The following is a 24,506-nucleotide window of genomic DNA, read 5'->3' on the forward strand; positions in this document are numbered from 1 at the left end:
CAGACCTCCTCAAATCCCCAGCTTTGTCAAAATGATGGGACTATCCCTGCTGTGTGACAAACCAAATCAAACACCCGTGACACAGCACAGTGTAACGGCTCTACAAAACATTCTTTTCCTTTGGACAGCTTGGTCAATATGGTCTGGGTTATTGGACATACAGTCCTGGAATATCTTGTTGTTATTTGTTGCGTTTTTCCACCTGCATGATAAAAATGCATTCCCACAGCCTTGGGTTCATTCTGATTTTGTTTTGGTTATTGGAAGTTGCATTGGTGCTTTTTAAAGCGAGACAGACCTTCAAAGGGAGCCAGGGAACGAGAAATGAAGCACAGGGATGGAGGCGTCTACGAATAAAGCACACAACTTTATTCATGAAGTTGTGAGTATGACAGTGATGCAGAGTATATGACAAAGGAGTGCAGTGAGTGCTGCTGGCAACAGGAGCGGGGAGCAGGTCGGGATCACAGGCACAGCAGCGCGGAGCCGGCAGGGCCACCTCCTCCTCTGCACACAAGCACGTGGCACTTAGTGCACCGACACACACCTGCTCAGTTTCACAGGGAACACGACACAGCTTTTCAAAAGGAATTCTTCTAAACATTTGCTTTCCTATTTCCAAAAGGGAAGGGAGGGCAGGAAGAACTATACGCCTTCCAACAATTGAAATAATTCCATAAACCCAACTTAAAATGAAAGAACTCAGAGAGCTTCAATGCAGAGTCATCAGCAACTCACAGTAACCACACACATCATTGGACAAGTCTGTACATAAAACCCCAAAAGAACATCAGTTTTGTGGACAATTGTTTCCTCTGCTGTAAAGAAACATATACATATATGATCAGTAAGCAGCTCACATCTTTCTGAATGTCAAGGTCTACAGGATTGTCTCTGTCCACCTTTGGTCAATGGGTTCAGGAAGTGACTCATGGGAACTTCACTCTTAGGAGAAACACTTTTGGGAATAATTTTATTGAGTAACAACCACCACTCAATTACACTAAGCTTCAGAAATTGTTGGATTTGTTTAATTTTGCTGTGTATATATACATTGTTTAGAAAGTTTCTTTTGGCTTAAACTGACCATTTCCCCCTTTCTTTTTGAGTTTTCCATGATTAAACTTGCCCAAATAAAAAACATAACAATCCATATGCAAAGCGTATCTGTCACCACCTCCCACTGCTTCCTGGGCAGCAAACGGAAAAATAAACAGCGATTTAAAAAAATACCAAAGTGAAGGTTTCTCTTTCTCCTATCACAACATAGTGGGTAGTTCCCTTAAAGTACATCATTGCTATAAGTTGGTATCACTGCAGATCTCAAGTCCCAAATTATCTCATTTTCTGGATAGAAAGTTATTCAAAAGGGGGCACAAAAGAGCAAGCTTTGGGGCATACTGACAAACACTTCATTGGTTAGAAGAGACTAATTTTAAAAATCAAATAAAATCGAGGCTGGCGTAAGAAGTACAGATTAAATACAGATTAAATAGCTACCAGAAACACAGAAGAGGTGGTTAATAAAAACTGAGATTGCTTCAGAGGACACAGGAGTATTGATGAGACAGTCCATTTTCCTTCCACCATCTTCCATGACAGTCAGGAAAAGGGTTCTGTGAGCACCCAACCTGGAGTGGCCACCTGTCCCTTCCATACACAGGAGGATGCTAAGACCCAGTTAGCTTTAAATGGTTTTTAGAAAGACCTACCTAGTCAAAAGGGGTTAATTTGAATTTTTCAAACTTGCAAAAGCATATACATTTGATATCATCATCTGAGAAGCAATTCTTAGAAAAAAAGTTTGCTTCAATGCCTAAAGAAATCCAGTGAAAGTTTTAGAAACATTACCAGCTAGACATCTCCGAGTTAGAGTTGATTGATATACTGGACTGGGATGGAGAGGATGACAACTGAAAAAGAACTGCTCCAGCCTCTGCCTCAGAAGAGGAAACTCAGCTTGGAGATGACAGAATTGGGTAGCGGAGTAGATACTAGAGCCCATGATAGATAGAAAACTATCCCCATTTAAAAAAAAAAAAAAACAAAAAACAAAACTCATTAACTCTAGTTTATCTCTTTGAGGTTTCAGAGAACAGGCAGTTTATGTGAAGTTATTGGAGACGTCATATTAAGAACATTTCATAACTAACCCCAAACCAAAATGTAGATGCATAGCTAGCTGTGCAAGTTTCCCAATGCTCTTCCTATCGCCTAATAAGTCACACAGAAAGACTATGTGATAGCCAGGACTTTCTTGAAGAAATTTTAAAAGAACTGATTTTCCTATCATCATAGAGGCCCCTTTAACTTCATGCCATCAGTATGCACTTAAGAGTCCCAAGGAAGTCATATGTTCCAAAATGTAGCCCTTTACATAGGCACGAGGGAAGCCTGCCATATATATAATCCCCTTCCTAGGGTGAACAAGCTCCATTAGTTTGAGTATGTTAATAATTGAAATTTTCATGTGTAGTACAGGGTGGGGTGAAAGCAGACCAATACCCATCTTGTGTGCTGTGACCTGGATGGATATTTTGAGGACAAGCATGCTGAGCCCAGTTTAACCAAATGGACAGGCATTCTAGCCCACACATTCGATCTGGCAGTTAGCAGGAACCAGGTTGCCCCATGACCCATCCCTCCAGCTGGAGCTGCTGGGAAATGGAGTAGGGGGCCCACTCTGCATTATGGTTTCCAATGACCCCTCCCCAGAGCAGAGCATTACTCTGCTTGCAGACAGGAGGCTACTGGTGCTTTCTGGCAATGCATTTCTGCAAGGTGCAGTTTAAATGAACTCATATTGGACTTGATACGGAAAGAAACGTTTTTTCTTCTCAAGTTGGATGCAGAACTGAGTTTAAAAGATACAAGGAAAGTAGGGTTTCATTAGTGGGAGCTGATTTAGGGTTCAGTTCTTTATCACTGCAATCTTAGGCAGGCCCCTTAACTCCTAGTCTCTGTAAAATAAGGAAGGAGGTTGTCCCAGTTTTCAGTCTAATGTCCCCATTCTATGACAGACCCATGTCTTCTTTATGTAGACCAAGGAAGAGGAATTTTAGCAAAACTACTTGATTACGCCCATGTACCTCCCAATGCCTTGATTTTTCTTATATTGACATTAGATCTGCACATGTCTGGGTGATAATTCATTAATCAATGTAAAACATGCGGACCCTTTATTAGTTCCGTAATGAAAAAAATCTCTCCACCAGCCAAGTGCTGGGACCCATGTGGCCACCATTGTTATTGACAGGTAAGGAAACATTGGAAATGCAGCATCCTCTCCATCCCCACACTTTCCAGAGTAAAGCAAGGACGAGGACACCCAGGCATTGTGCCAAGGCTGCCAAAGCAGGAGGGCACAGAGAGAGGATGGGACAGAAAAAGCATGGAATAAGCAACAGGCCACTGAAACACCAAAGGCTAAACTGCAAACTGCAATGTGGCTTCCAACCAAGACAGAGCTCGTCTCATCTGCTCGTGGCCACCCTGTCAGAGTCATTTGCTAAATATGTTAGTAGGTCCAACACACACACACACACATGAGAATAGTCCTCATTCAGTGCATAGCGATGAAAGGCTAGGACAACTTAGATTCCTTAGGTAAGAGCACAGGAGGATGCTATGAAACAGTGATTGTTCATTCCAGCCCCCAAATGACAGCAATGAGCCACGTGTCAGAGGCTGCAACACAGACTCAGAAACTATTCTACTTGCTTTTTGACCACTCATGTCAGAGAGACAGCTTGTAATCCTAATACTTGGTGCCAGCAGGAAGCACTTCAGAGCTTTTGTTCTTAGTGGCATATGAAGGTAAATTCAAATACTTTCTTCTTTGGCTTTAAAACAGAGCTTAAATTCTTAAGCACAGCCCCAAAGCACGATAACAAAGTGGCTTACCCTCCTGGGTGTGGAGTTACACAAACTCTCCCTCATCTAACTCACGTCGGGAATCATGATGTGGTTTCACGTGCATGCACGTGTTGGGGATACCCTAGGCTCAAATTCGAATCTAGTGTTGCAGACTCCGAGGGACTCTGGTGAGATGCTCTGACCTCCACATCCCGCCTCATCCTTCCTTTGTGGTTCTCAGTCTGATCCTGCCATGAGCTACATCAGCGCCAACACCTTTCCACGAAGGAAGTGATGTTGGGGGCGCAGTTTAGCCTCACTCTTGATCTTTGAGTCATACACATTCAGTGAAAATGTCTTTAGAAACTGCAACACAGTGGGACATTCAAGTGGAAATTAAAAAGCACAAGCACGCTCCCAAAATTGCTCTGGGTGCGTGAAACCAACACGCGTGCACACACCCATGAAGTCCACAGAACCGGGCAAGAAGAAAGCTGAAACGGCCAAATTAAATCCGTTTGAAGGAGTCTACTTCAGAGTTGTAGAGATTTAAAAGAGAAAAATATGTCTTTCCTTAGCCTATTATTATTGAAAGAAACCTTACAAACCAACAACAGCATGGGCTTGATCTGATTCATAGGATGCCAGAGAGACAGCTGAGGATAACGACCGACCAGAAGAACTAGAGTCAGTAGGACATGGGACTGGTTTTTGTTTTGTTTTTTGGCCATGAGCGATATGGCCCCTAGGCAAAATCACCTAATGGCATGCCACTGGGCCAATCTGGAGGCAATTTGTGTTTGTCCTTTCTTTGCAAAGGTGGAGCTCCAGATAGCTCCTGTTCTAGGTGAGGAGCAGGAACCAGACCTGCTATGGGAAGCAGAAAGAGTTAACGGAAGGTTCCCTTTCATTCCTGTTCCTTCTCTTTTGCTTTTGAACAGTTTTTAAATATACTAATAGCTAAGTCATTTGCTAACCAGGTCCCCGTGAACGGTAGAGAACAAGGAGCTTGTTAAGAATTAATTTTGCTGTTATTCACCTCATTCAAACAGAGCTGCCCTGTTCCCCGATGGAGTTCCATTCCTGCCAGGGCACAGGTGAGTAACATGAAGCCAGTCAAGAAAGGCGGGTGTGAAGTCACTGCCGCCCCATGGACAGACCCCTCACTCTTCCTTCTTAGCCACAGCACAATATAATAAATATATTTATACTTTGAAATGATGACAACCAATTTCTCCCATGCGGCATCCTAAGGACACTTGCTGGCTCTTATCCGGACAGTCAGCACTGTTGTTGGACAACAGGTAAAGGGGGAAAAAAAAAGAAAGAAAGAAAACAATGCAGCTCCTGTTGTATACATAAGGTAATGTGAAAAGGTCACACGTGGACACTACTCTGTGTTTCAGAACATAGAAATTTCTACGCCATGCTTCTTGGCAAGTGTTACTGTTGGCTGGCCCAACATTTGACTCCTGGGTGTTCTAACCAGACTTTCTCTTTTTGGCGTTGCTGAGCGATGGTAGTTTGCAAATCTTCCAATCAAGTTTGGGCCTCAGTATGACATCCTATGGGGCACCGCCACTGTCAGTCCTTTCTCTAATTGCCATTCATGAGTGGGACTTAGAAGAGTTTTGCTTTTTTCTTCATGTCATTGCGTCTCCAAAGAGGTAACTTGTCAAACTCCTGTATGGACATTCCAAAGATTTCCCGAAATACTTCAGGGGCTAAGTGGCGCTGGGAAGAGGAAAACAAGAGCAACTGTCAGTCCTGATGGCCACACAAATGGCCTTGAGCATTGCTCTACAGTTTATACAGAGTCATTCTGAAGAACAAGGCAGGAGAACGGGACAGGAGCTGATCTTTAATGCTTGTGACATCAGTATTCCTTACCTGGTTGGGCCAGGTGAGGAGCCCTTCCTGTCAGATAAAACAGCTGGCAGAGTGTTAATGGGGATTATAATAATAACACTGACCGGTGATGGGACACAGAGAGGTGATTTATTACATTGGAGACAGCTCCACTCCAGGTCCTTAGAACGTTGAGAAGATGCAGGGAAAATGGACTAACACAATAGAAAGCCAAAGAAAATGACCTCCAGCGTGGTCCCTGGGGAGCCCTGGGGCTTCCTCCTGGCTGAGGAATAGGAGGTAAGGTGGATGTCTGTTCTATTGAGAAGACTTCCCATCCATCATTCTCCCCTAGAAAAGTTCCCCCAAGATCCTGGAGCCTTTATTCTCTGTATCTCTATACCAAGGTACTGCCTTTTGTCAGGAAAAAGTAATCATTCTTTCTGAGACTGGCAGCCAGGGTTTTTCTTCATTAAAATCATTGGGATGGAAAACTGTAATACAAAGATTAGTCTTCCATGTCTAAGGAGATCTTGGCTATGTGTACCCAGATAACCCTTCAACAAGGAATGTGGAAACAGCCAAGAAGGAAACTTGTTCAGTACAAATCAGTATAAATCTCTTTCCTGAGAGCCTTTGCTGCTCCCACAGCCTCCCATGAACTCAACCCCAGCTCAGGGGAAGATAAGGATCTGAGACTATCTCAAGAGAAATAGAGACTCCCATTTTGAATCACCAGCTATAATTATGGCTACATCAAGTTTCAAAGAAAATGACTGAAATCATTCTGTGTCTCCCGGGTCATTCTTTTTCTCTTTTTCTTTCTTTCTTTTCTTTCTTTTTTTTTTTTTTTTTGAGATGGAGTCGGGCTCTGTTGCCCAAGCTGGAGTACAATGGTGTGATCTCAGCTCACTGCAACCTCCACCTCCTGGATTCAAGCAATTCTCCTGCCTCAGTCTCCCAAGTAGCTGGGATTACAGGCGCCTGCCACCATGCCCCACTAATTTTTGTATTTTTAGTAGAGACAGGGTTTCACCATGTTGGCCAGGCTGGTCTCGAACTCCTGACCTCAAGTGATCTGCCCACCTCAGCCTCCCAAAGTGTTGGGGCTAAGGGCATGAGCCACTGTGCCCACCTCTTGGTCGTTCTTCTGGATATTACTAGGCATTTTTATGATGATCTAAGTGAAAACCTGGATTTTTTTTTTCTCCAAAGTTATTTCTTAGTTCTACCTATGACATGAGGGTGATCTTTTTGATCTTTTTGTTTTCACCGAAGAAATCAAACACTGCTTAGGGGACAGTTGGGAGAAGTGCATAGGGATCTGCAGTTGGGACTGGACTTTTCTGTTTTGCTTTACCTCCAGCCTGGTTCTGTCCACCTCTCTTAGGATTTTGTTTCGCCCTCTGTTGGTCACCATGAGCATTTCATATGGAAATATCTGAGAAGAAAGAAAACACCTCTTCTAGAACACCACAGTCCATTTTATTAACAAGCAGAATCCACCTAAAATCTAGTACTCCCAAGATAGAGCTTCCAACAGACTGTCATGACAGAATCCGAGTGACGGGTCTTCCTTCTGCACGGCCAGTGGAAGCTCCAGTTTCCAGAGGACAGGGACAGAATCTTAGACATTCTCAACTCTCCACCAGCGTCTCAGGTAGCACTGAGCCTTAGAGGGGCTTTGTTGAGTGGCAGAACACTAACTTATTATGTATTGGGATGCAGGTAAACGTTAGAAGATAATAGAAATTACAGGCACATGTGTTTTTATTTTTATTTTATTTTGAAACAGGGTCTTGCTCTGTTGCCCAGGCTGGATGCAGTGGTGTGATCACAGCTCACTGCAGCCTCGACCTATCAGGCCCAGGTGTTCCTCCTACCTTAGCCTCCCAAGTAGCTGGGACTATAGGCACATGTCATCATGCCTAGCAATTTTTTTTAGTTTTAGTAGAGATGGGATTTTGCCATGTTGCTCAGGCTGGTCTTGAATTCCTGAACTCAAGCAATCTACCCGCCTTGGCCTTCCAAAGTGCTGGGATTACAGGCATGAGACACTGTGCCCAGTCAACGTGTTACCTTTTATACGATGCTATTATAGGGCAGGATGCCTTTGTGCTGGGGTTAACAATCTTGTTCCATGACTAGTCATGAATCCATGGGGCCAGGCAGGCCCAGAAGCAGTCCTCTGGCAACTGCCATATTGAGATAAGATCTGGTTATGGTCACCAGGGAGCATGAGCCCTTGGACAACTCTGAAGGTACAGGGTACTCTGGAGCTAGGGTGGCCAGGCATCCCAGTGTGCCCAGGACTGAGGTTCTTGAAATGCAGGGCTTTCAATGGTGAAACAGGGACAGTTCTGGCAAACTTGGACATGTTGGTCACCCTACATGGACTAATCTGCAGCCACTCCACTCAGCACTGGATATGCTCCGTAATGCACATGGCAGAGGCCAAGGAAATACCTCGGCCATAGGGAGAGAGGGACTGGCGCCTCACTGTAAACACACAGTATCAGGCCCAGTAAGGGTTAAACCTGCTGAACTGATGTGGGCAAAACAGCAGAATGGCAAGGTGCATATTCATAACATGGCTCACCTGAACACACCAGCCTATAACGCTTTGAGAATGATGAAAAGATAGAACATCAAATCTGTTTAGGGTTACGTCATTCCCACATGAGAGGAAAAAGAACAGCTGCACTTGCCTTTGGTTCCAACATGTTGGGCATAGACACTCCTCGGTCCATTCTCATCGCAGGCATGTGGCCATCTGGGAGCGTCTGCAACAGAAATGCCAGTTCCAAGTGATGCATGAAATAGTCTAGGGAACTGAAGGGAGCTCTCTTGGGCTCCCAACTCCCTCTTGGGTCTCCGATCCTAACCACTATTTTATTTGTGTATTCTAATGACCATGTATTTTTCAAAATGAGATCCTTGCTGTATAAGAACAGGAATACAGTTCTTTTGCAATGGAGTTAGGGCGAGATCTTGGCTTAATGGCTGTGGACAAATTCCTGAATTAGGCTCCATGAAGGAAAGTATATAGTACCTTTAAAAGAAGCCCAAGTCTGTTATTGTTATTTTCTTATCTTTAATCTTGATTTTCTCTGCATTTTTCCTCTTTTCTTATTCTCCATCACATTTCTTGTTCTTTTTTTTGTTTTTGCTTTTGTTTTTTTTGTTTTGGTTTACAAGACTTAGGTTCTAGTGAGAAAGGAATGTCATGAGGGCAAACTGCCCTCTCCTATTGGCTAAGATGTAAGTGTCTTTTCATTTGAGAACACGCAGGAAAAGGGTGGCCTAAAGTACTGAGAGATTATAATTAAAAGAAGAAAAACTGTATATAAGCAGACCCTTCCAAGGGTCCACTTCCATCCCAGAGAGGACTCTCCAACGCCAAAGCAAGAGAGAGCCCCTACACCTGGCCTGGTTCATGCGGTGTCCCCAAGGCCTGCAGGGACAGCTTGACCCAGGCACCAGGCATGCCTGCTCTTCACGACTATAGAGTAATGACTAGACAGATCAACTGCAACAAGCATCTTCTCAACAGAAACTGTTGCCTTGGAACCAGCAGTCTGGGTTGGAATGTGGCTGTTCTGCTGGTGTGGCCAATTCAAGAAAGACAAAGTGTTCCATACCTGGTAGTCTGAAAAGGAAAGGAAAAGAAAATATCATAAGGGAAAGACCATGGGAAAACAAGGCACCATTCATAGACTGTATTATATTGAAATTCCCAACATATTCTCCCTATAAACCATGTTCTTTTTCTGCTCCCAGACTCTGCACATGTTATCCCTTCAGCCTCCCTGAAGCCAAGAAATGCCAGCTCCAGTGTTAGTTAACAGTTAAAACATCTTTTTCCCCTGGAAGCTTTTGCTGACAACCTAAGGTACTTACTGCTTCCTTTCCTCTACATCTCTGATCACAATGTTCATCACACAGAACTTCTTTCCTTCTGTCATATGCATTTTCAGGGCAGGGGCCATGTCTCACTTACTATTGTACCTCCAGTTACTTTTTTTTTTTTTTTTTAAGAGCCAGTCTTGCTCTGTTACCCAGGCTGGAGTGCAGTGGCATGAACATAGTTCACTGCAGCCTTGAACTCCTGGGCTTAAGCAATCCTCCTGCCTCAGCCTCCCAAGTAGCTGGGACGACTACAGGCATGTGCCACCAGCTAATTATTATCATTTGTTGTTGTTGTTGTTAGTAGAGACGGGCCTCACTTTGTTGCCCAAGCTAGTCTAGAACTCCTGGCTTCAAGTAATCCTTCTGCCTCAGCCTCCCAAAGTGTTGGGATTGCAGGCATAAGCCACCGTGCCTGGCCTCTAGGTATCTGATAGAGTGCTCAGCACACAGTATGAGCAATGAATAAATTCTCACAAACTCACTTCTTATAGTTTGATTTCATTAGACATTCTTTGAAATTATGTAAATAATTGCCTTATTAGCTCACAGAAGACAGAAGTGATCCTACTCTAAGATTGCAGTACAGCATGAACACAGCCAGTATATTTGACTCTGATGAACCTCAGCCTTGAGGGAAGACGTGGCCATGCTCAGCCTGGCCATGGGAGCCTCACCTCGCACTCCCCCGCTGACATCCCCATAGCTGTTATACTGAGCGAAGTCGGTAGAAACAGGCTGAAATGAGGAAACACAATTATTAGGAAATCTCCATAGCGATCGTTTTGGAGTCAGGTGAAAAGGAAGAAAGGGTTTACAAAATCCTAGGAATTCTTCCCAAGCCAAATGCCGGGACCTTCATTATTTTTTCCCCTGTGATTCTTCTCCTGCTATGCCATCTCTGTCTTTTACAGTCGTGTACTAATGCACCGCTCAGAAGGCTCTTGGTAAGCAGGGATCTCTTGTTGATAAATAAAAATGCATTTCCCTACATAGCTACATAATTGTATTTGTTCTATGGTTAGGTTGGTTATCACACACATTCTTATATCTTTTTACAGCAGAGATAATGACTGAAGTAATTACTTTTTGTTTCATTGTAAAAAATATTTACCAGTTTTGCAACCTAGTTTTCCCATAAGCATACATAAGTCATTCTTTTATCTAAAGTTCATTTCTCCTTCTCTCAACAGAAACATTTTATTTTGCCTATAGCTCAAATTAATTTACCAGACGACCAGGGAGGTTAAAATTTTCATTATGTTCCAACACTGACATCAAGAGTCAGACATATTCAGGCATGTGGCAACACTGCAACCAGGGCCGAGGTGGGAGTAAAGGCAGAAACAATGGATCGGGGAGAAATCCTACCCGGTGAAGCCCATTTCTTCCATAGCCAGGGAGAGATGCGGTTTTAGATGATGGAATATATGAAGCTGAGGAAGAAAAAAGTAAAAAACCAATTGTTAGGAAATCAGAAGGTCCAATCCTTTAGTGAAATTGGCAGTATCTTCTACCTCACAGGATAGAAATACCAAAAACATTCATGGATCAAAGGTTTAAAAAAATGCTACCATATTTGCAAGGAGTGGGTGGACAGTGATATGACTGAGGAGGGAAGGGAAAGAAGTCCACGCAGTTGAGTGGGGGCTGAAGCTAGCTGTGCTTCCTACAGCTCTGGTATGGAGCTAAGTGTTCAGCATGCTTTATTTCTTTGAATCTTCAACACAACGCTAATAACACTATTATTATTAGTTCCATATTACAGAAGGAGAAATAGGGGCTAAGGAAAATATACTGCCAAAAGTTATTAAGCTTCTAAACAGCTGAGCAACGATGTAAATCAGGGATATCTGAATACACTAGCCCATGCCCCGGTTGATAAGGTGGCAGTAACTGAACTGGAAGCCAACGCTGTATGTTATCAAGATCTACCAGCCATCTACAGCTGGACTCCTGGGAGGCCTGATACAGGGGATCTGTCGACGGCACGGAAGCCTCATAGGCTGCTGACCTTGAGAGGGAGCAGCCCTGGGCTTGAATTCTGATTCTGCAACTTAATACCTCTGTATCTCTGGACATGGTGTTTAATCTTTCTGAAGTCTACATTTCTTTTTCTTTTTCTTTTTTTTTTTTGACGGAGTCTCGCTCTGTCACCCAGGCTGGAGTGCAGTGGCACGATCTGGGCTCACTGCAAGCTCCACCTCCCGGGTTCACACCATTCTCCTGCCTCAGCCTCCCCAGCAGCTGGGACTACAGGCGCCCGCCACCATGCCTGGCTAATTTTTTTTTTTTTTTTTTTTGGTATTTTTAATAGAGATGGGGTTTCACCGTGTTAACCAGGATGGTCTCGATCTCCTGACCTCATGATCCACCCACCTCGGCCTCCCAAAGTGCTGGGATTACAGGCGTGAGCCACCACGCCCAGCCTCTGAAGTCTTCATTTCTTCATCTATGTAGGTATAATGTTATACATTCTTATAGAGCAGAATCTCAGAATTAGAAGGAGCTCTAAAGATCTGTAAACCACTGAATCCAAGATCAATGCCAGTGAGACATCGATGAAGGGTAGCGGGAATTCCAGGTAAGGGTGTGGGCTCCAGGGTTATAATATGTGGACTTCTAAATCCTAGTCTTGCTAGTCATTGGCAGTATGACATTGGGTATGTTAACTCAATTTCTATACCTGTCTCCTGATTTCTAAACTAGAGATGAAAATGCTGCAGTTGCTAATAATAACCACATATACTTCATTAGCATGTTGTGAACACTAAATAAAATGTTTAGCAAAAGTGCTTGCATGGAGTGAACATTAAATGTAATTTTTTTTTTTTTTTTTGAGATGAAGTCTCACTCTCACCCAGGTTGGAGTGCAGTGGCGCGATCTCAGCTCACTGCAAGCTCCACCTTCCGGGTTCACGCCATTCTCCTGACTCAGCCTCCCGAGTAGCTGGGACTACAGGCACCCACCACCACACCTGGCTGATTTTTTTGTATGTTTTGGTAGAGATGGGGTTTCACTGTGTTAGCCAGGATGGTCTCAATCTCCTGATCTGGTGATCTGCCCACCTTGGTCTCCCCACTAAATGCATTTTTAAAGGAAGTCTTAGAGGAGAAAATTATGCTCTAGCTCAGAATATGAGAGAAGAAATCTTGTGGGTTAAGAGAGAATTGGCTTATAATAAATAGATATAGGGGAAAATACACTGATAGACTATTTCAGCCCAGTATATAAGTCATCTTCTTCAAAAGTATCAAAAACACTGTTCATCCTCAGTTCTTGTAATGAAGATTTTTTTTTTTTTGAGATGGAGTTTCACTCTTGTTGCCCAGGCTAGATAGCAATGGTGTGATCTCAGCTCACTGCAACCTCTGCCTCCCAGGTTCAAGCAATTCTCCTGCTTCAGACTCCTGAGTAGCTGGGATTACAGGAGTCCACCACCACGCCTGGCTAATGTCTGTATTTTCAATATAGACAGGGTTTCGCCAGTTGGCCAGGCTGGTCTCGAACTCCTGACCTCAGGTGATCCGCCCGCCTTGGCCTCCCAAAGTGCTGGGATTACAGGCGTGAGCCACCGCACCCGGCCTCTATTGAATATATTAATGTAAAATCATAATGCTTAGAAAATGTCTTATTCATGTTATCTTCAAAAAAAAAAGAAAAAAAAAAGCATCATGTTTTTTAGAGGATTTCCTCTTGCTGCTTCCCTTGGAGATGAGTGTTCTAGAAGACAAATCTAGCATATGGGGATTGGCCTTCATGGATTTGGAGAACCTCCAAGGGCTCACCCATTTCCAGAAGAAAGGAAATTCACACATTTATGGAAGACCCATGACATGCTTATGAGCTCAGTTGACATGGAGTGGGTTTCCCACACTTCCTTTCCCAGGGAATACTCTGTAGGTTCCACCACAAGTGAACAGTCAGAGTCAGGTTTCTTACAGGCAGGTGGCTGGCTCTCAAATCAGGGAAGGCTGGGGGCTTTGCTGCTCACCTGAGTTGATGGGCGAATCATAGCGACTGGCTAACAGAGATGACCTTTCCCGGCTCTCTTTCTCCATCTCTTCTTTCAATATCAACTGTCCCAGGCCTGAGTTAAGCTATTCACAGAAAAAAGAAAAAAGAAAAAAAAAAGAAAGCAAAGACTCCAATTACTTTCATGGAGCTACAGTTTCTTTGTAGCAGATCCCACAAGAAGTTCCTCATGCTGGAGGGCCTCAGTGCATGTGGCCCCAGAGCCTGGCAGTTCCTGAAGAGGTAGGTCAAGTTTGGGACCCTAAACCTTCTTAGCCCTTTCAGTTTCAAAGCTCCATTTCCCTAAGTCAGGCTCTATGTTAGAAGAATGTTTTCCTTCCTCTGCTTTCCCTAAAGAGCCAGGAGACCTCAGAAGACATGTGTGAGTGCGTGTGGATTTTTGATGTGGGAAGGGAAGACTGGGGATGGTATGCTTGGAAAAGAAATTGCCTTGATTTGTTTAAAAACAAGAAATAAAGGTAATACATGCTAATTTCACAGATTTTGGAAAATCTAGAAGAAAAGAAGAGTAACCCATAGTATGTCACTCAGAAATAACACTATCTTTTGATTTATATCTTTCTAGTATTTTTGTATACACACATATAAAACTGAGGTCATACTATAAATGCAACTTTGTATCCTTTGACGAATATCACGTGCATTTCCTGTATGCTTAGAAAACATCATTTCAAAGGATTCAGCAGCCTCTTGATTGGTGGGAGAGTTTATAACTGACTGTCCTCCTGGGCTGCTGCAGGCTGTTGCTACAGGAAGGAGGGTATGAAGACGACCCCTTCATAGTGGCAGTTCCTTTCATTCCTTTTCTCCTGGCCCATATCCTGGGAAAAGACTTGGAGAAATGTTCAATCCCACAATCACTGCTTCAGCAGAACTGCACGAGGGAAGGAAGGTGTGGCATTACCTGGGTAGATACCAGCTTGCTCTACGTGGCCCTCCAGCAGCCTTTCAACACATGCACTGTACACACGCCCCCATGTGGTCTCACTTTCCTTCCCACAAAAACCCAAACCTTCCACGCCCCTCTGACCTCTAGCATCAAAGTCGTCTCCTCTAGAGCCCAGCACGTATATTCCATTTACTATTAACAGATACCTGTCTTGCTTTGCCTGCCAGACTTCAAGCCCCTTGAAGAATGGGACCACCTCTTGCTTATCTAGGGGGTTTATACGTAGTAGCCATTCAAAAAATATAGATCTTATGTAACTAGAATTGAAGACAGCAGCAAGGTAGTTTAAGGACAAACCTTCATTAATTGCTCTTCTTGAAGCTGTCGGCGTCTCAGCAGCTCCTCGTCATCTTCCTCTCTGCCACTAGATCTGCATCTCATGTCAGGTCCTAATTCCACAGCAAAGACAACTTCTCACATCAGTCCCAAGACAAGGGAATCTTAACGGGCTAGTGCATCTGTGTTCAATTGGTTAAGCTGGCAAAGTCGGCAGTAGACTTTAACACTTTTAAGTAAACAACAGAAGAAAAAAAAAAAAATGCCTGCCACCAATTCAGCACTACGGACTGGTTTCTCAAGAAAATGGCCCTGTGTGACAAGCCAGGTCAATGTGTAATGCAAGGAAGGCCTGAATTTAGGCCTCCCTGCTCAATTAGAACTGGGTTTGCCATTGCAACTTAGTCTAAGTCCACTGGTCAGAGATCACTTTAGTAAATGGGAAGGGCATCTCCAGTTGTTATTTTGATGTCTTTGAGGTCAATTTGCTTTTTCCTTTCTTTTTAGAGACAAGGTTTCACTCTGTTGCCCAGGCTGGAGTATAGTGATGCAAGCATGGCTCACTGCAGCCTCCACCTCCAGGCTCAAGCAATCCTCCCACCTCACCCATCTGGGTAGCCGCAACCACAGGTGTATGCCACCACACCCTACTGATTTTTAAATATTTTTGTAGAGACATGGTCTCACTATATTGCCCAGGCTGATCTCACACTCCAGGGCTCAACTAATCCTCCTGCCTTGGCCTCCCAAAATGCTGGGATTAAAGGCGTGAGTCACCACGCCCAGCCTCAGTTTTCAAATAGAAAGAAATGCAAATTTATCTACATACCAACAGATAGGTAAGATAGTCATTGTTTTGTGACATGTGTTCAAATCTTGTAGTTTTCTCTTTTTCTGAATATTTAGAATTATGTAATACTATTACTCTGTCTTCTACTCTTAGTAAATTCAATAAAAAGCATACTTTTACTATTTCTTTCAAGAAATGGGTCTCTAATGTTTTTTCCCATCCTTTGAAAAATGGTCACAAAAGAGTTTTATGCTAATAGGTAAATAAAAAGCATTAATACAGGTATAATTTTACTTTGGAACAATATAGTAAATTGTGTGTAATGTTTTAGCTTTCTGGAAAAGGGGAGACAGGGAAAGGAAAGGAGGAATCTGTCTGAATGGTTGGGAGGTTAAGATAATTATTGTTTTTCCTAAATTGCTTGGATTAATCTGGCTGTGGGAGGAAACAGGAAAGTTTGCTAATCTAATCAAAATAAACTTTAACTAATAGTCCTAGTTTTCAGCATTTTGATTAATGGACCTGAAATTTTCCTCCTTTTGGAATCCAAAAGAGCTTTAAACTATTTAGCGATAATAAATTCAACAACAAAAACTTAATTTTTCCTCTTTCCAAAATGTAGCTGCTTTAATGTCCTAGTAAGCAATTTACTAAACTAGCAACCTCAAGGCCTCAAGAACTTCCTGAAGGGCATGGACTGGCATAGGAAAGCTGGTGACTGGTTCTTAGTCCTTACAATTATAAATGTCAATGTGAAGTTTCTCTCTTTCGTTTACACTAATGAAAATCAATAGGCACAAGTTTGCAAGGACTAGATAAATTTCATTAACATAATATACAGAATACTTGTGAATAATGAACTTAGGAGGTAGATTTTCCTTAAACTCTTTCTATAAATATCAATTGATTTAAAATCCACTTGTATTGCTTGTGAAAGATATTCCAAAAATATCTTGATAAAAAATAGCACAATGAAGATTAGGACATTTTGGAAAATTGAAGGCCTTTTAGGTTGTCAACAGAAGTGTGATAAGATCATATCCTTGTAAAGCTGACTCGCTAAATTTTCAGTATTAGTTTCTGGGTTTGCTAATACTTCTTTTTAGGCCGAGTGGGTTCACTACTGACAATATAGTAAAGACACAGACATAATTGCAAAGCATGAAGCAAAGAATGAAACAGCTGAAATAAGACATTTTAGCACAGAATTCATGAAAATGGTAGATGTAAAATCACATAACTTCACAGAAGTAATATTTCAGAACACCCACTACTCTGCAATAGCCCTTTTTCATGATGGAGAACGTGATCTCACAAGAAAAATGTAAGTGCTTCAGTGTTAAGATTGGTTGTTAAGAATTGTAACTACAACCCAGAAGTAGTCTAAAACAAATTTAACTGAAAGAAGTCATGCTTCTACAAACATTTGGTAAATTCACCCACTAGACTCTAATTACATAGAACAATGTTCTTGCTATAAGGCTTTGGCTCAACTATGTTCAACAGAGTTACTGATTTTGCAGTATTAACTCTGAGAGTCCATGCAAACCATTGGTTTTAGACCAGTTCTGGATCCCAGTGGGTTTGGTTAGAACAAGACTCTGGTGGATGTGCTTTTGTAACTTTTAAGCATTTTGTACAACAAGTTAATACCACGTTAGCTCTTTTCACTATGCTACCTCTTGGTCATACTTTTCTTAAAAGTCTTCACGATAGGATACATTTTCTTGCATGTTTTTAAGCATCTCATCTTGAGCTGTCCTAGCAGTTTGTCCCTTTGACTTAGCCATGACAGTTGCATACCTACGGCAGCAAATGAGGGGGGACCAGGCCAGTGGTCTGTCTCAATCTTTGGTGTCTCGCTGGGGTCTGGTGCCTGGGCTGCTGGGAACTTGGAAAACTTGATGATTTCTTCTGAGGACTTGCTCTGGGCTGCCAAGGCAGCTGCATCTAGATGGGAATCAGGGGGTGCTTAGCTATTGGTCTGTAAGACAATGGTGGTACAACCCCACTTATATAGTTTTCTTATTCTCTGGCAAAAGTTTCAGTTCTAGAAAGTCCTGTTTATTACCATTATCCGTGGCCCAGTCACTCAGAGGTACCTATTGACAAGTCAACTCATTTTCCTTACTTTACGTCCGAAGCAAAGCTTCATCCTACACATGTTCTATATCTGAAAAATCCTATTCTAGAGTGCTGCCCAGCACAAGCTAGATGAGGCTATTTAAACAACAACAAAAAATTAATACAATTAAAATTCTGCTCCTCAGTTTCACTAGCCATATTTCAATTGCTCAGTAGTCACATGTGATTAGTGCCTACTGTCCTGGCCAGTGCAGATATAGAACATTTCCATCCTCAGAGAAAGTTCCAGTGGACAACACTCTCCTAGAGTAATTAGTAAGCTAAAATTAAAGAGCTAAGTTGAAAGCATGATGCTCTCACTTGACTGCAGTTGTTAATCATTAGAGGGTTGGCTGGCTTTGCATCTTTGGGCAAGAAGCCACAAATATATTGGTCCAGTTCATTCTTTTATTATTATTTATTATTATTATTATTTGAGACAGAGTCTCACTCTGTTGCCCAGGCTGGAGTGCAGTGACGCAATCTTGGCTCACTGCAACCTCTGTCTCCCGGGTTCAAGGATTCTCCTGCCTCAGCCTCCCAAGTAGCTGGGATTAAAGACATGCACCACCATGCCCAGCTAATTTTTGCATTTTTAGTAGAGACAGGGTTTCTCCTGGCCAGACTGGTCTCGAACTCCTGACCTCAGGTGATCTGCCCATCACGGCCTCCCAAAGTGCTGGGATTACAGGCGTGGGCCACCACACCTGGTCTGGTCCACTTCATTCTAATCCTTATATACTAAATACATGTGTCCTTGAGTCCTAGGAGAAATGGAAATTGGAAAATCCACTTTCAGCTTGCAGGAATTTGGCATTGAAACTTATGTTTGCCATTCCCACTCATTGTTTTGTTCAAAGGTCTGTGCACACAAGTGAGGTATCCAACTTTAAAACAACAAAAGCCAAACGAACAGCAATATTAGTTCACAAAGTTCTTAATGGCTATGCTTAGAGGAGGAGTCACAGCTTAGAGCCCCAAATCTAACCTACAGAGATGGAGCAAAACAAACCAGGTTAAATGGACAGTCCCTGATTCTGGCTAATTATGCAAATTGGCCAGGGATGTCACTAAATATTTCAAAATGTATTTATAATGCCTTAAATAACTGTTTTCTTCTGGGCTTACATATTTAAAATCTGGAAATAACCTTTTGAATCTTCAGCTCTAAGTCCTCCATTTTTTGAGTAACCTTCTGGGTCTCAATTTGCTTAAATAACTCAACCAAGGTCACTCAGTACAAAGGGGTAGTCTTTTCCCCCTTCCTCGGAGACAGGGTCTTGTTATGTTGTGCAGGCTGGATTCTAACTCCTGCACCCAAGTGCAGTCTCTCACTTCAGCCTCCCAAGTAGCTGAGACTATGGGTGCAGGCCACTGTGCCCAATTTAGGAGGTAAAGTCTTGGCCAGGCATTAAACAGTGTTTCTCTGAATCTCTAACCTCATGAGAAAAACATTTTAGCTTGGAAAACACTACATACAAAATCCCCTTTTTAAAGATAGACAAAACATGTTAGCATATAAGTTCTCAGAAGTTCTGCATTATGAAGAACAAATGTGACTTTAATTAAATCTAGCCCTTCTCAAATGCATCAGGGCACAGACACCAGTTTTGGGCATAACAACTATTTCTTTGGCATGGAATGGCTGTTTTGCAAAAACATCCCTTGGAAAGCACTGCTCTGGCTGGGCTATTTTTAATTAATTACAACAGACTGAAAGATTTCAGTCAAAGTAAATATTATGAAAAGAAGTCAACTAATTCCTTCCAAACAAATAATCTAACATTATCCAATCTCCTTAAATTTTAATTATTTGATTATTTTTGTTCAGAGAGGAGGACCTAAAGATAGGATTTTTCAAAGTCTCTAAGTTGACACATCAAACTCTGATAATTTTATTCTTACATTAATAGCAAAAGGATGACTTCAAATAGTACTTACGCATTAGAATTGGTGAAGTCAGTAGTTAAACATTCACATGTTAATGAGTGTGTGGAAAGACATTAAACCATAAAAAACAAAAACAAAAACAATGTTAACAAACTTAAAAAGCAAGCGTATGGTTTAAAACCTCAAAAAAAAAAAAAAAGATGAGAAAAAAAATCAAAGCTCTAGAACCATTATGATACATACATTTCTCTTTGTCTTCCTGATTCTGACCTAAAATTTTTTTCCTTGTGCATTTTCAATGTTATTTGATTTTCACGTCATCTTAATTCTTCCTTCTTTTCTTTCTTTTTGTTTTTGTTTTTTTTTTGGAGGGGGGCGACAGACTCTCGTTCTGTCACCCAGGCTGGAGTGCAGTAGTGTGATCTCAGCTCACTGCAATCACTGCCTCCTGAATTCAAGTGATTCTCCTGCCTCAGCCTCCCAAGTGACTGAGATTACAGGTGTGTGCCACCATGCCCAGCTAATTTTTTTTGTATTTTTAATACAGGAGACAGGGTTTCACCATGTTGGTTAGGCTGGTCTCGAACTCCTGACCTCAAATGATCCACTCGCCTCGGCTTCCCACAGTGCTAGGATTACAGGTGTGAGCCACTGCACCTGGCCTCATGTTATCCTAACTCTTAAGGATTCATGTACGTCAGCTGGATTCTAAAGGCAGCCTTCAAATTTCCAGGCACAATTTGTGTAGAATTTTCTGAAATCACCTGAAGACCAGCTTTGGATATCTTTTCACAAGGATTTATGGTCAATATATCTATAGAGACTTAATAACGGTGGAGGAAAATGTGATTTACATAAAGTCATGTGAGTTCCTGAGTTAAAAAAAGGAAAACTGAATTATACATACACGTTAGTGATTCTTAGTTTGCAGGAAGTTCAGAGACAAACTGATCTAACTAACTGGTTTTTACAGAAGAGAAAACTGAAGCACAGAGAAATGACGTCACAGAGCCATTCAGGGAGAAAGTGGGACCAGGGCCTCGACCTCTGTGTTAGCTTGTATCCTGTCCACTCCACTGTGCAGACATCTTCACACCCAATAAGAAACCGGAGACCTGGACAGCCAAGTTGATGTAGGCTCAGTCAAATTAGTTTTTCTAGGTGGCTGATTTTTCACTAGTTTAAATTAGTCTCATCAAAATTATTTTAAAGGGTAACTATATTTGATGGCAAAATATAAAAAAGTCTTGCTCGGATGTTTGTGAGTTGCTGTGTGACCAGGACTTCCCCCTCTCTAGGAATGGAATGACACATGGTTTGATGGGCTCAGAAACAAGTTAGAAGCTTTCTAATCAAGCTAAGTGCTCTCCATCCAGGAAAATCAATTTCACAATATTTACATCTTAGTAGACCAGAAAGGCATAATATGCTGGATGCACCAGTTTTACTCTCAAAAGCAGCAGCAGGAAAAGCCTTTCAGAGGACAGCAAGGAGAAGTTCAGCTGACTTTGCTATTTAAAAGCTACGCAGAGGAAAGCAGGTTTTACCATGCTGTTTGTAGATGGGTGGTTTTCGGTAAATGTTGATCCCTTGATCTGTGGAAATGAAAAGCAAAGGTGTGTGATTATGGGAACCAGTTCAGCGATGGGAAAAACAGATCAACCAAATGGCAAATCAAACTGAAGATCTTGAACAAAAATAACCCAGAAGGTTAATTTCTGTATTACAAAGATTGAGTTTATTGGAAGAAAAATTATAGAAATGAGTGGCTTACTATATGCAAGTGTTATGGAAGCCTTTGTAATACATCTTAGGATATATAAAGATGTGATTAACTCATGAGCCATTTATTTCAAATACACACTTCATTGAAAGTGGGATTAAAACAGGAAGAAATGCAAGCAGTGGAGGTACTCTTATGGTGAGAAAGACATAACCAGTTTGGGGGAAATCCCCAAATTGCTACTGTCTAGAAATTGAGCCCCCAGTAGATACCAGTGGCTCAATTTACTTTTCAACTAATGAGTGGAACAGTGGAAAGCAATGTAGAAAAATCAAAAGTTTTTTTTTTTTTTAAAAAAAAGACATAGAAACTTTTTATGTTCAAGGCTAGCCTTGTGTACTGATGGGATGTTCAACAAATCCTAATTTATACAGGCCAATTTTTTTTTAAAAAGAATGAATGAATGAAAAAGAAAAGAGATGCGAAACACTATTTATATATTTTACAAGACCCCATTGGATTATGGAACCATTTTGCTTTAACTATAAATACTCAGGAAATTTCAAAAAGTTTCTGTTTCCCCAGAACCGTGGGCACTGTATCTTGGTGGGGCATTTTTATGTGAAAAATCCCAAATATAGAACATTAATTTTCAAGATTCAATTAAACGTTTTTAGAAAGGACAGTCCCAACTAAGTGATATAAAGCTCAGTGAACTTTCCTCTGTTTTATTAAGTTGAGAAGCGAAAGAAAAAAAATGATTATAGATTCTAAATATGTACACTTACGTTAATATAGTGGGTAATTTATTAAACTACTTTCAGTAGCTAAACAAAGCAAAAAACAATAACCTGCTGGTAGAAATATAATATTGTTACCTCTGAGAGCTAATCCTGTCCTTACAAAGTGAGCTGATTCTAAACATTAAGATATTATATTAATGGGCTCTGATTATTTCAGTTTCTGATGTCAAATTACTATTTGTATTATGACAGCAAATGCTTGTGACTACTAGAGCAAAGCTTGCAGCACCAAGCCTAAATTGCAAGATATCTTCATGGGCTGTGGAGGTGGCTAGTCTATGACGCGCTGCAGAAAGACCAACCAATTCACCCAATTCTACATCTTTCTGAAAAGTCCTTGGAGAAAGTCTCCACGTTAGAGAAAAACAGGAAACAGAAAAGTATTCTCTCAGGTGATACTGTGGTTCAATCTTCTGGACGGGAAGATAACTAGATTGCCATTGCTATAATTAGTCAATGACAGCAAACCACAGAAAGGTACCTCAGAAGGCAATGATAAAATGGTACAATGAAAATTTACCAAAAAGCAAAACAAAACAACTCAACTGCTTTTACCCATCACCCACACTCTTCAAAAATTATTTGAGAAAACATAAACCTTCAAGGTAATCCTGGCATTTAACACATAAAACTTTTGAAAGGCCCCCTAGGTCAGATCCTGCAATTTAGGGTTTGTTAACTGTGCATCCCAATTAAAAGAGCATGAGAGATGAGACGAGACGAGGTTACAAGGCTACATTCTACACTGTGACAGGACACCAAGACACAGACTGTGTCAGATCCTACCTGGAACATGGAAATGTTTAGGGGCCTGAGCGTAAGTTGGAGTTAGAGGGCGGCTGTCTGGCCGGTAAGGGAGAGGGGAGTTCCGGCCGCTGGACGGCTCATTGCCTCCAATGAGAAGAATGGAAAAAACAAAATGAGAGAAGGGAGAGAGAAACAAAGAAAACAAAGCAAGCGTAATAAAAATTCAAAACAACAGACCGGAAGGAGGTTCATCAAAAAGGAGAAACAAAAGAAACAAACTCAATTTATCAACTTGACTTGCAAAGGTGATATCAGGTTTAGTTTTCCGTTACAGAGATTTGAACTCAGGTGGAGCTAGGTTAGAAGCAGCTAGCGGTCAGGTGCGTCATTCCAATGGCATGCATTGAAAGCTGTGAGCTCGCAGCAAATCGATTAGAGGGAGGGGACATTGGAAGGGATGGAAAGCTGCTTGCTCAGGATTCAGGATCAGTTGTCAGATGGTTAAATCCCAAGCGTGTAAAGGAGCGGGCTAGGCAAACCCAAATACAAATCACTCTCAAGCATGATGGCAGCAGCTGGCAATTAGCAGAGGTTTCTCCGATCTGAAGGTTAAGTCTGGGAACCTGTGTGGTCACCAAGTCCTTCCCCTTAGGAATACAAAGTGCCTTCAATTGCAGCATATGTTTCTGTTTTCCTCACTTTGAAATATACAAGATAAGAGTCAGACCCGTGTCAGCCAGGTATTTTGCAACCATTTATACCTCTCCCCACCTTTCACTTCAAAGATGAGGCTCCACCCAGGCCAATGATTCAATCACTGAAACATTTATTGAACACCTACTATGGCTGGGCACTGAGTACTACTGAGGACAAACAGATGAATGAGATACACTCCCTGTCCTCAAGGGACTTAGGGGCTATCTAAGGAGACAGACTTAAATACCATATAATGACATGTAATTGTTTACTCTGAGGTATAAGAAAAATGCTATGACACTCAGATGAAGGTGCCACCAATTCTTCAAGCTAGGTTTGAGCTGGGCATCAAAGAGTAAGCTCACCAGGTGAGAGGGCAGGTGAATGGGAGGGTGGGAAGCCCATATTCCAGAGGGCTGCAATGTCATGAGAAAGGGCTGCAATGTCATGAGAAGGATGTGGTCGGGGGGAGCAACAGGACTGGCCACCTTGTCTGGACAGCATGGTGCTCTTGGAGGAGAGAACAGGGACCAGGCCAGAAAAGAGCAAAGAGGTGGCTGCAAAAGCCTTAAGTGCCACCACATCCACCATCACTCCCTTCTGACCAGGAGAATGGTCGGGATGAACTGATTCAGCTTGTGCAAAATTAGAAAGAGATTTTCAACTGGCCTAAATTGTCCTCCTACCCTATGTCTGGGCAAACATTTGTCTCAGGAAGACACTAGAAGATGTAGGACTATTAAAGCTCAATAAATTAGTAGTGGTAATTGCTTTTTACTATTAAGTTGTAAGAGCTTTTTATATATTCTGATACGGGTCTCTTATCAGAAATAATATGAATTTGCAAAGATTTTTCTCCCAGT

The 24,506-nt window shown here is 41.9% G+C and overlaps 1 protein-coding gene across 7 annotated transcripts in view; it reads right to left on the reverse strand.

Moving 5' to 3' along the window:
- Positions 1-348: 348 nt before the first annotated feature.
- The window catches only part of ABLIM1 (actin binding LIM protein 1), a 399,253-nt gene continuing 375,095 nt past the window's right edge, over positions 349-24,506 (reverse strand). For 2 of the 7 annotated variants that reach the window (XM_073019387.1, XM_007964160.3), the window contains 8 exons: positions 22,987-23,091; positions 21,222-21,269; positions 17,464-17,610; positions 14,892-14,983; positions 13,605-13,710; positions 10,981-11,045; positions 10,287-10,347; positions 8,776-9,352 (listed from right to left, as the gene is read on the reverse strand). In XM_073019387.1, coding sequence (XP_072875488.1) covers positions 9,138-9,352; positions 10,287-10,347; positions 10,981-11,045; positions 13,605-13,710; positions 14,892-14,983; positions 17,464-17,610; positions 21,222-21,269; positions 22,987-23,091 — 839 coding nt within the window. In that variant the 3' untranslated portion in view covers positions 8,776-9,137. Of the gene's footprint in view, positions 5,590-7,063; positions 7,145-8,411; positions 8,487-8,775; positions 9,353-10,286; positions 10,348-10,980; positions 11,046-13,604; positions 13,711-14,891; positions 14,984-17,463; positions 17,611-21,221; positions 21,270-22,986; positions 23,092-24,506 lie in introns of those variants that run through there. The other 5 variants (XM_007964167.3, XM_038009583.2, XM_073019388.1 and 2 more) reach the window with 5 other exon arrangements.

This window comes from Chlorocebus sabaeus, chromosome 9, assembly GCF_047675955.1.
Source record: "Chlorocebus sabaeus isolate Y175 chromosome 9, mChlSab1.0.hap1, whole genome shotgun sequence".
NCBI lineage: Eukaryota > Metazoa > Chordata > Mammalia > Primates > Cercopithecidae > Chlorocebus > Chlorocebus sabaeus.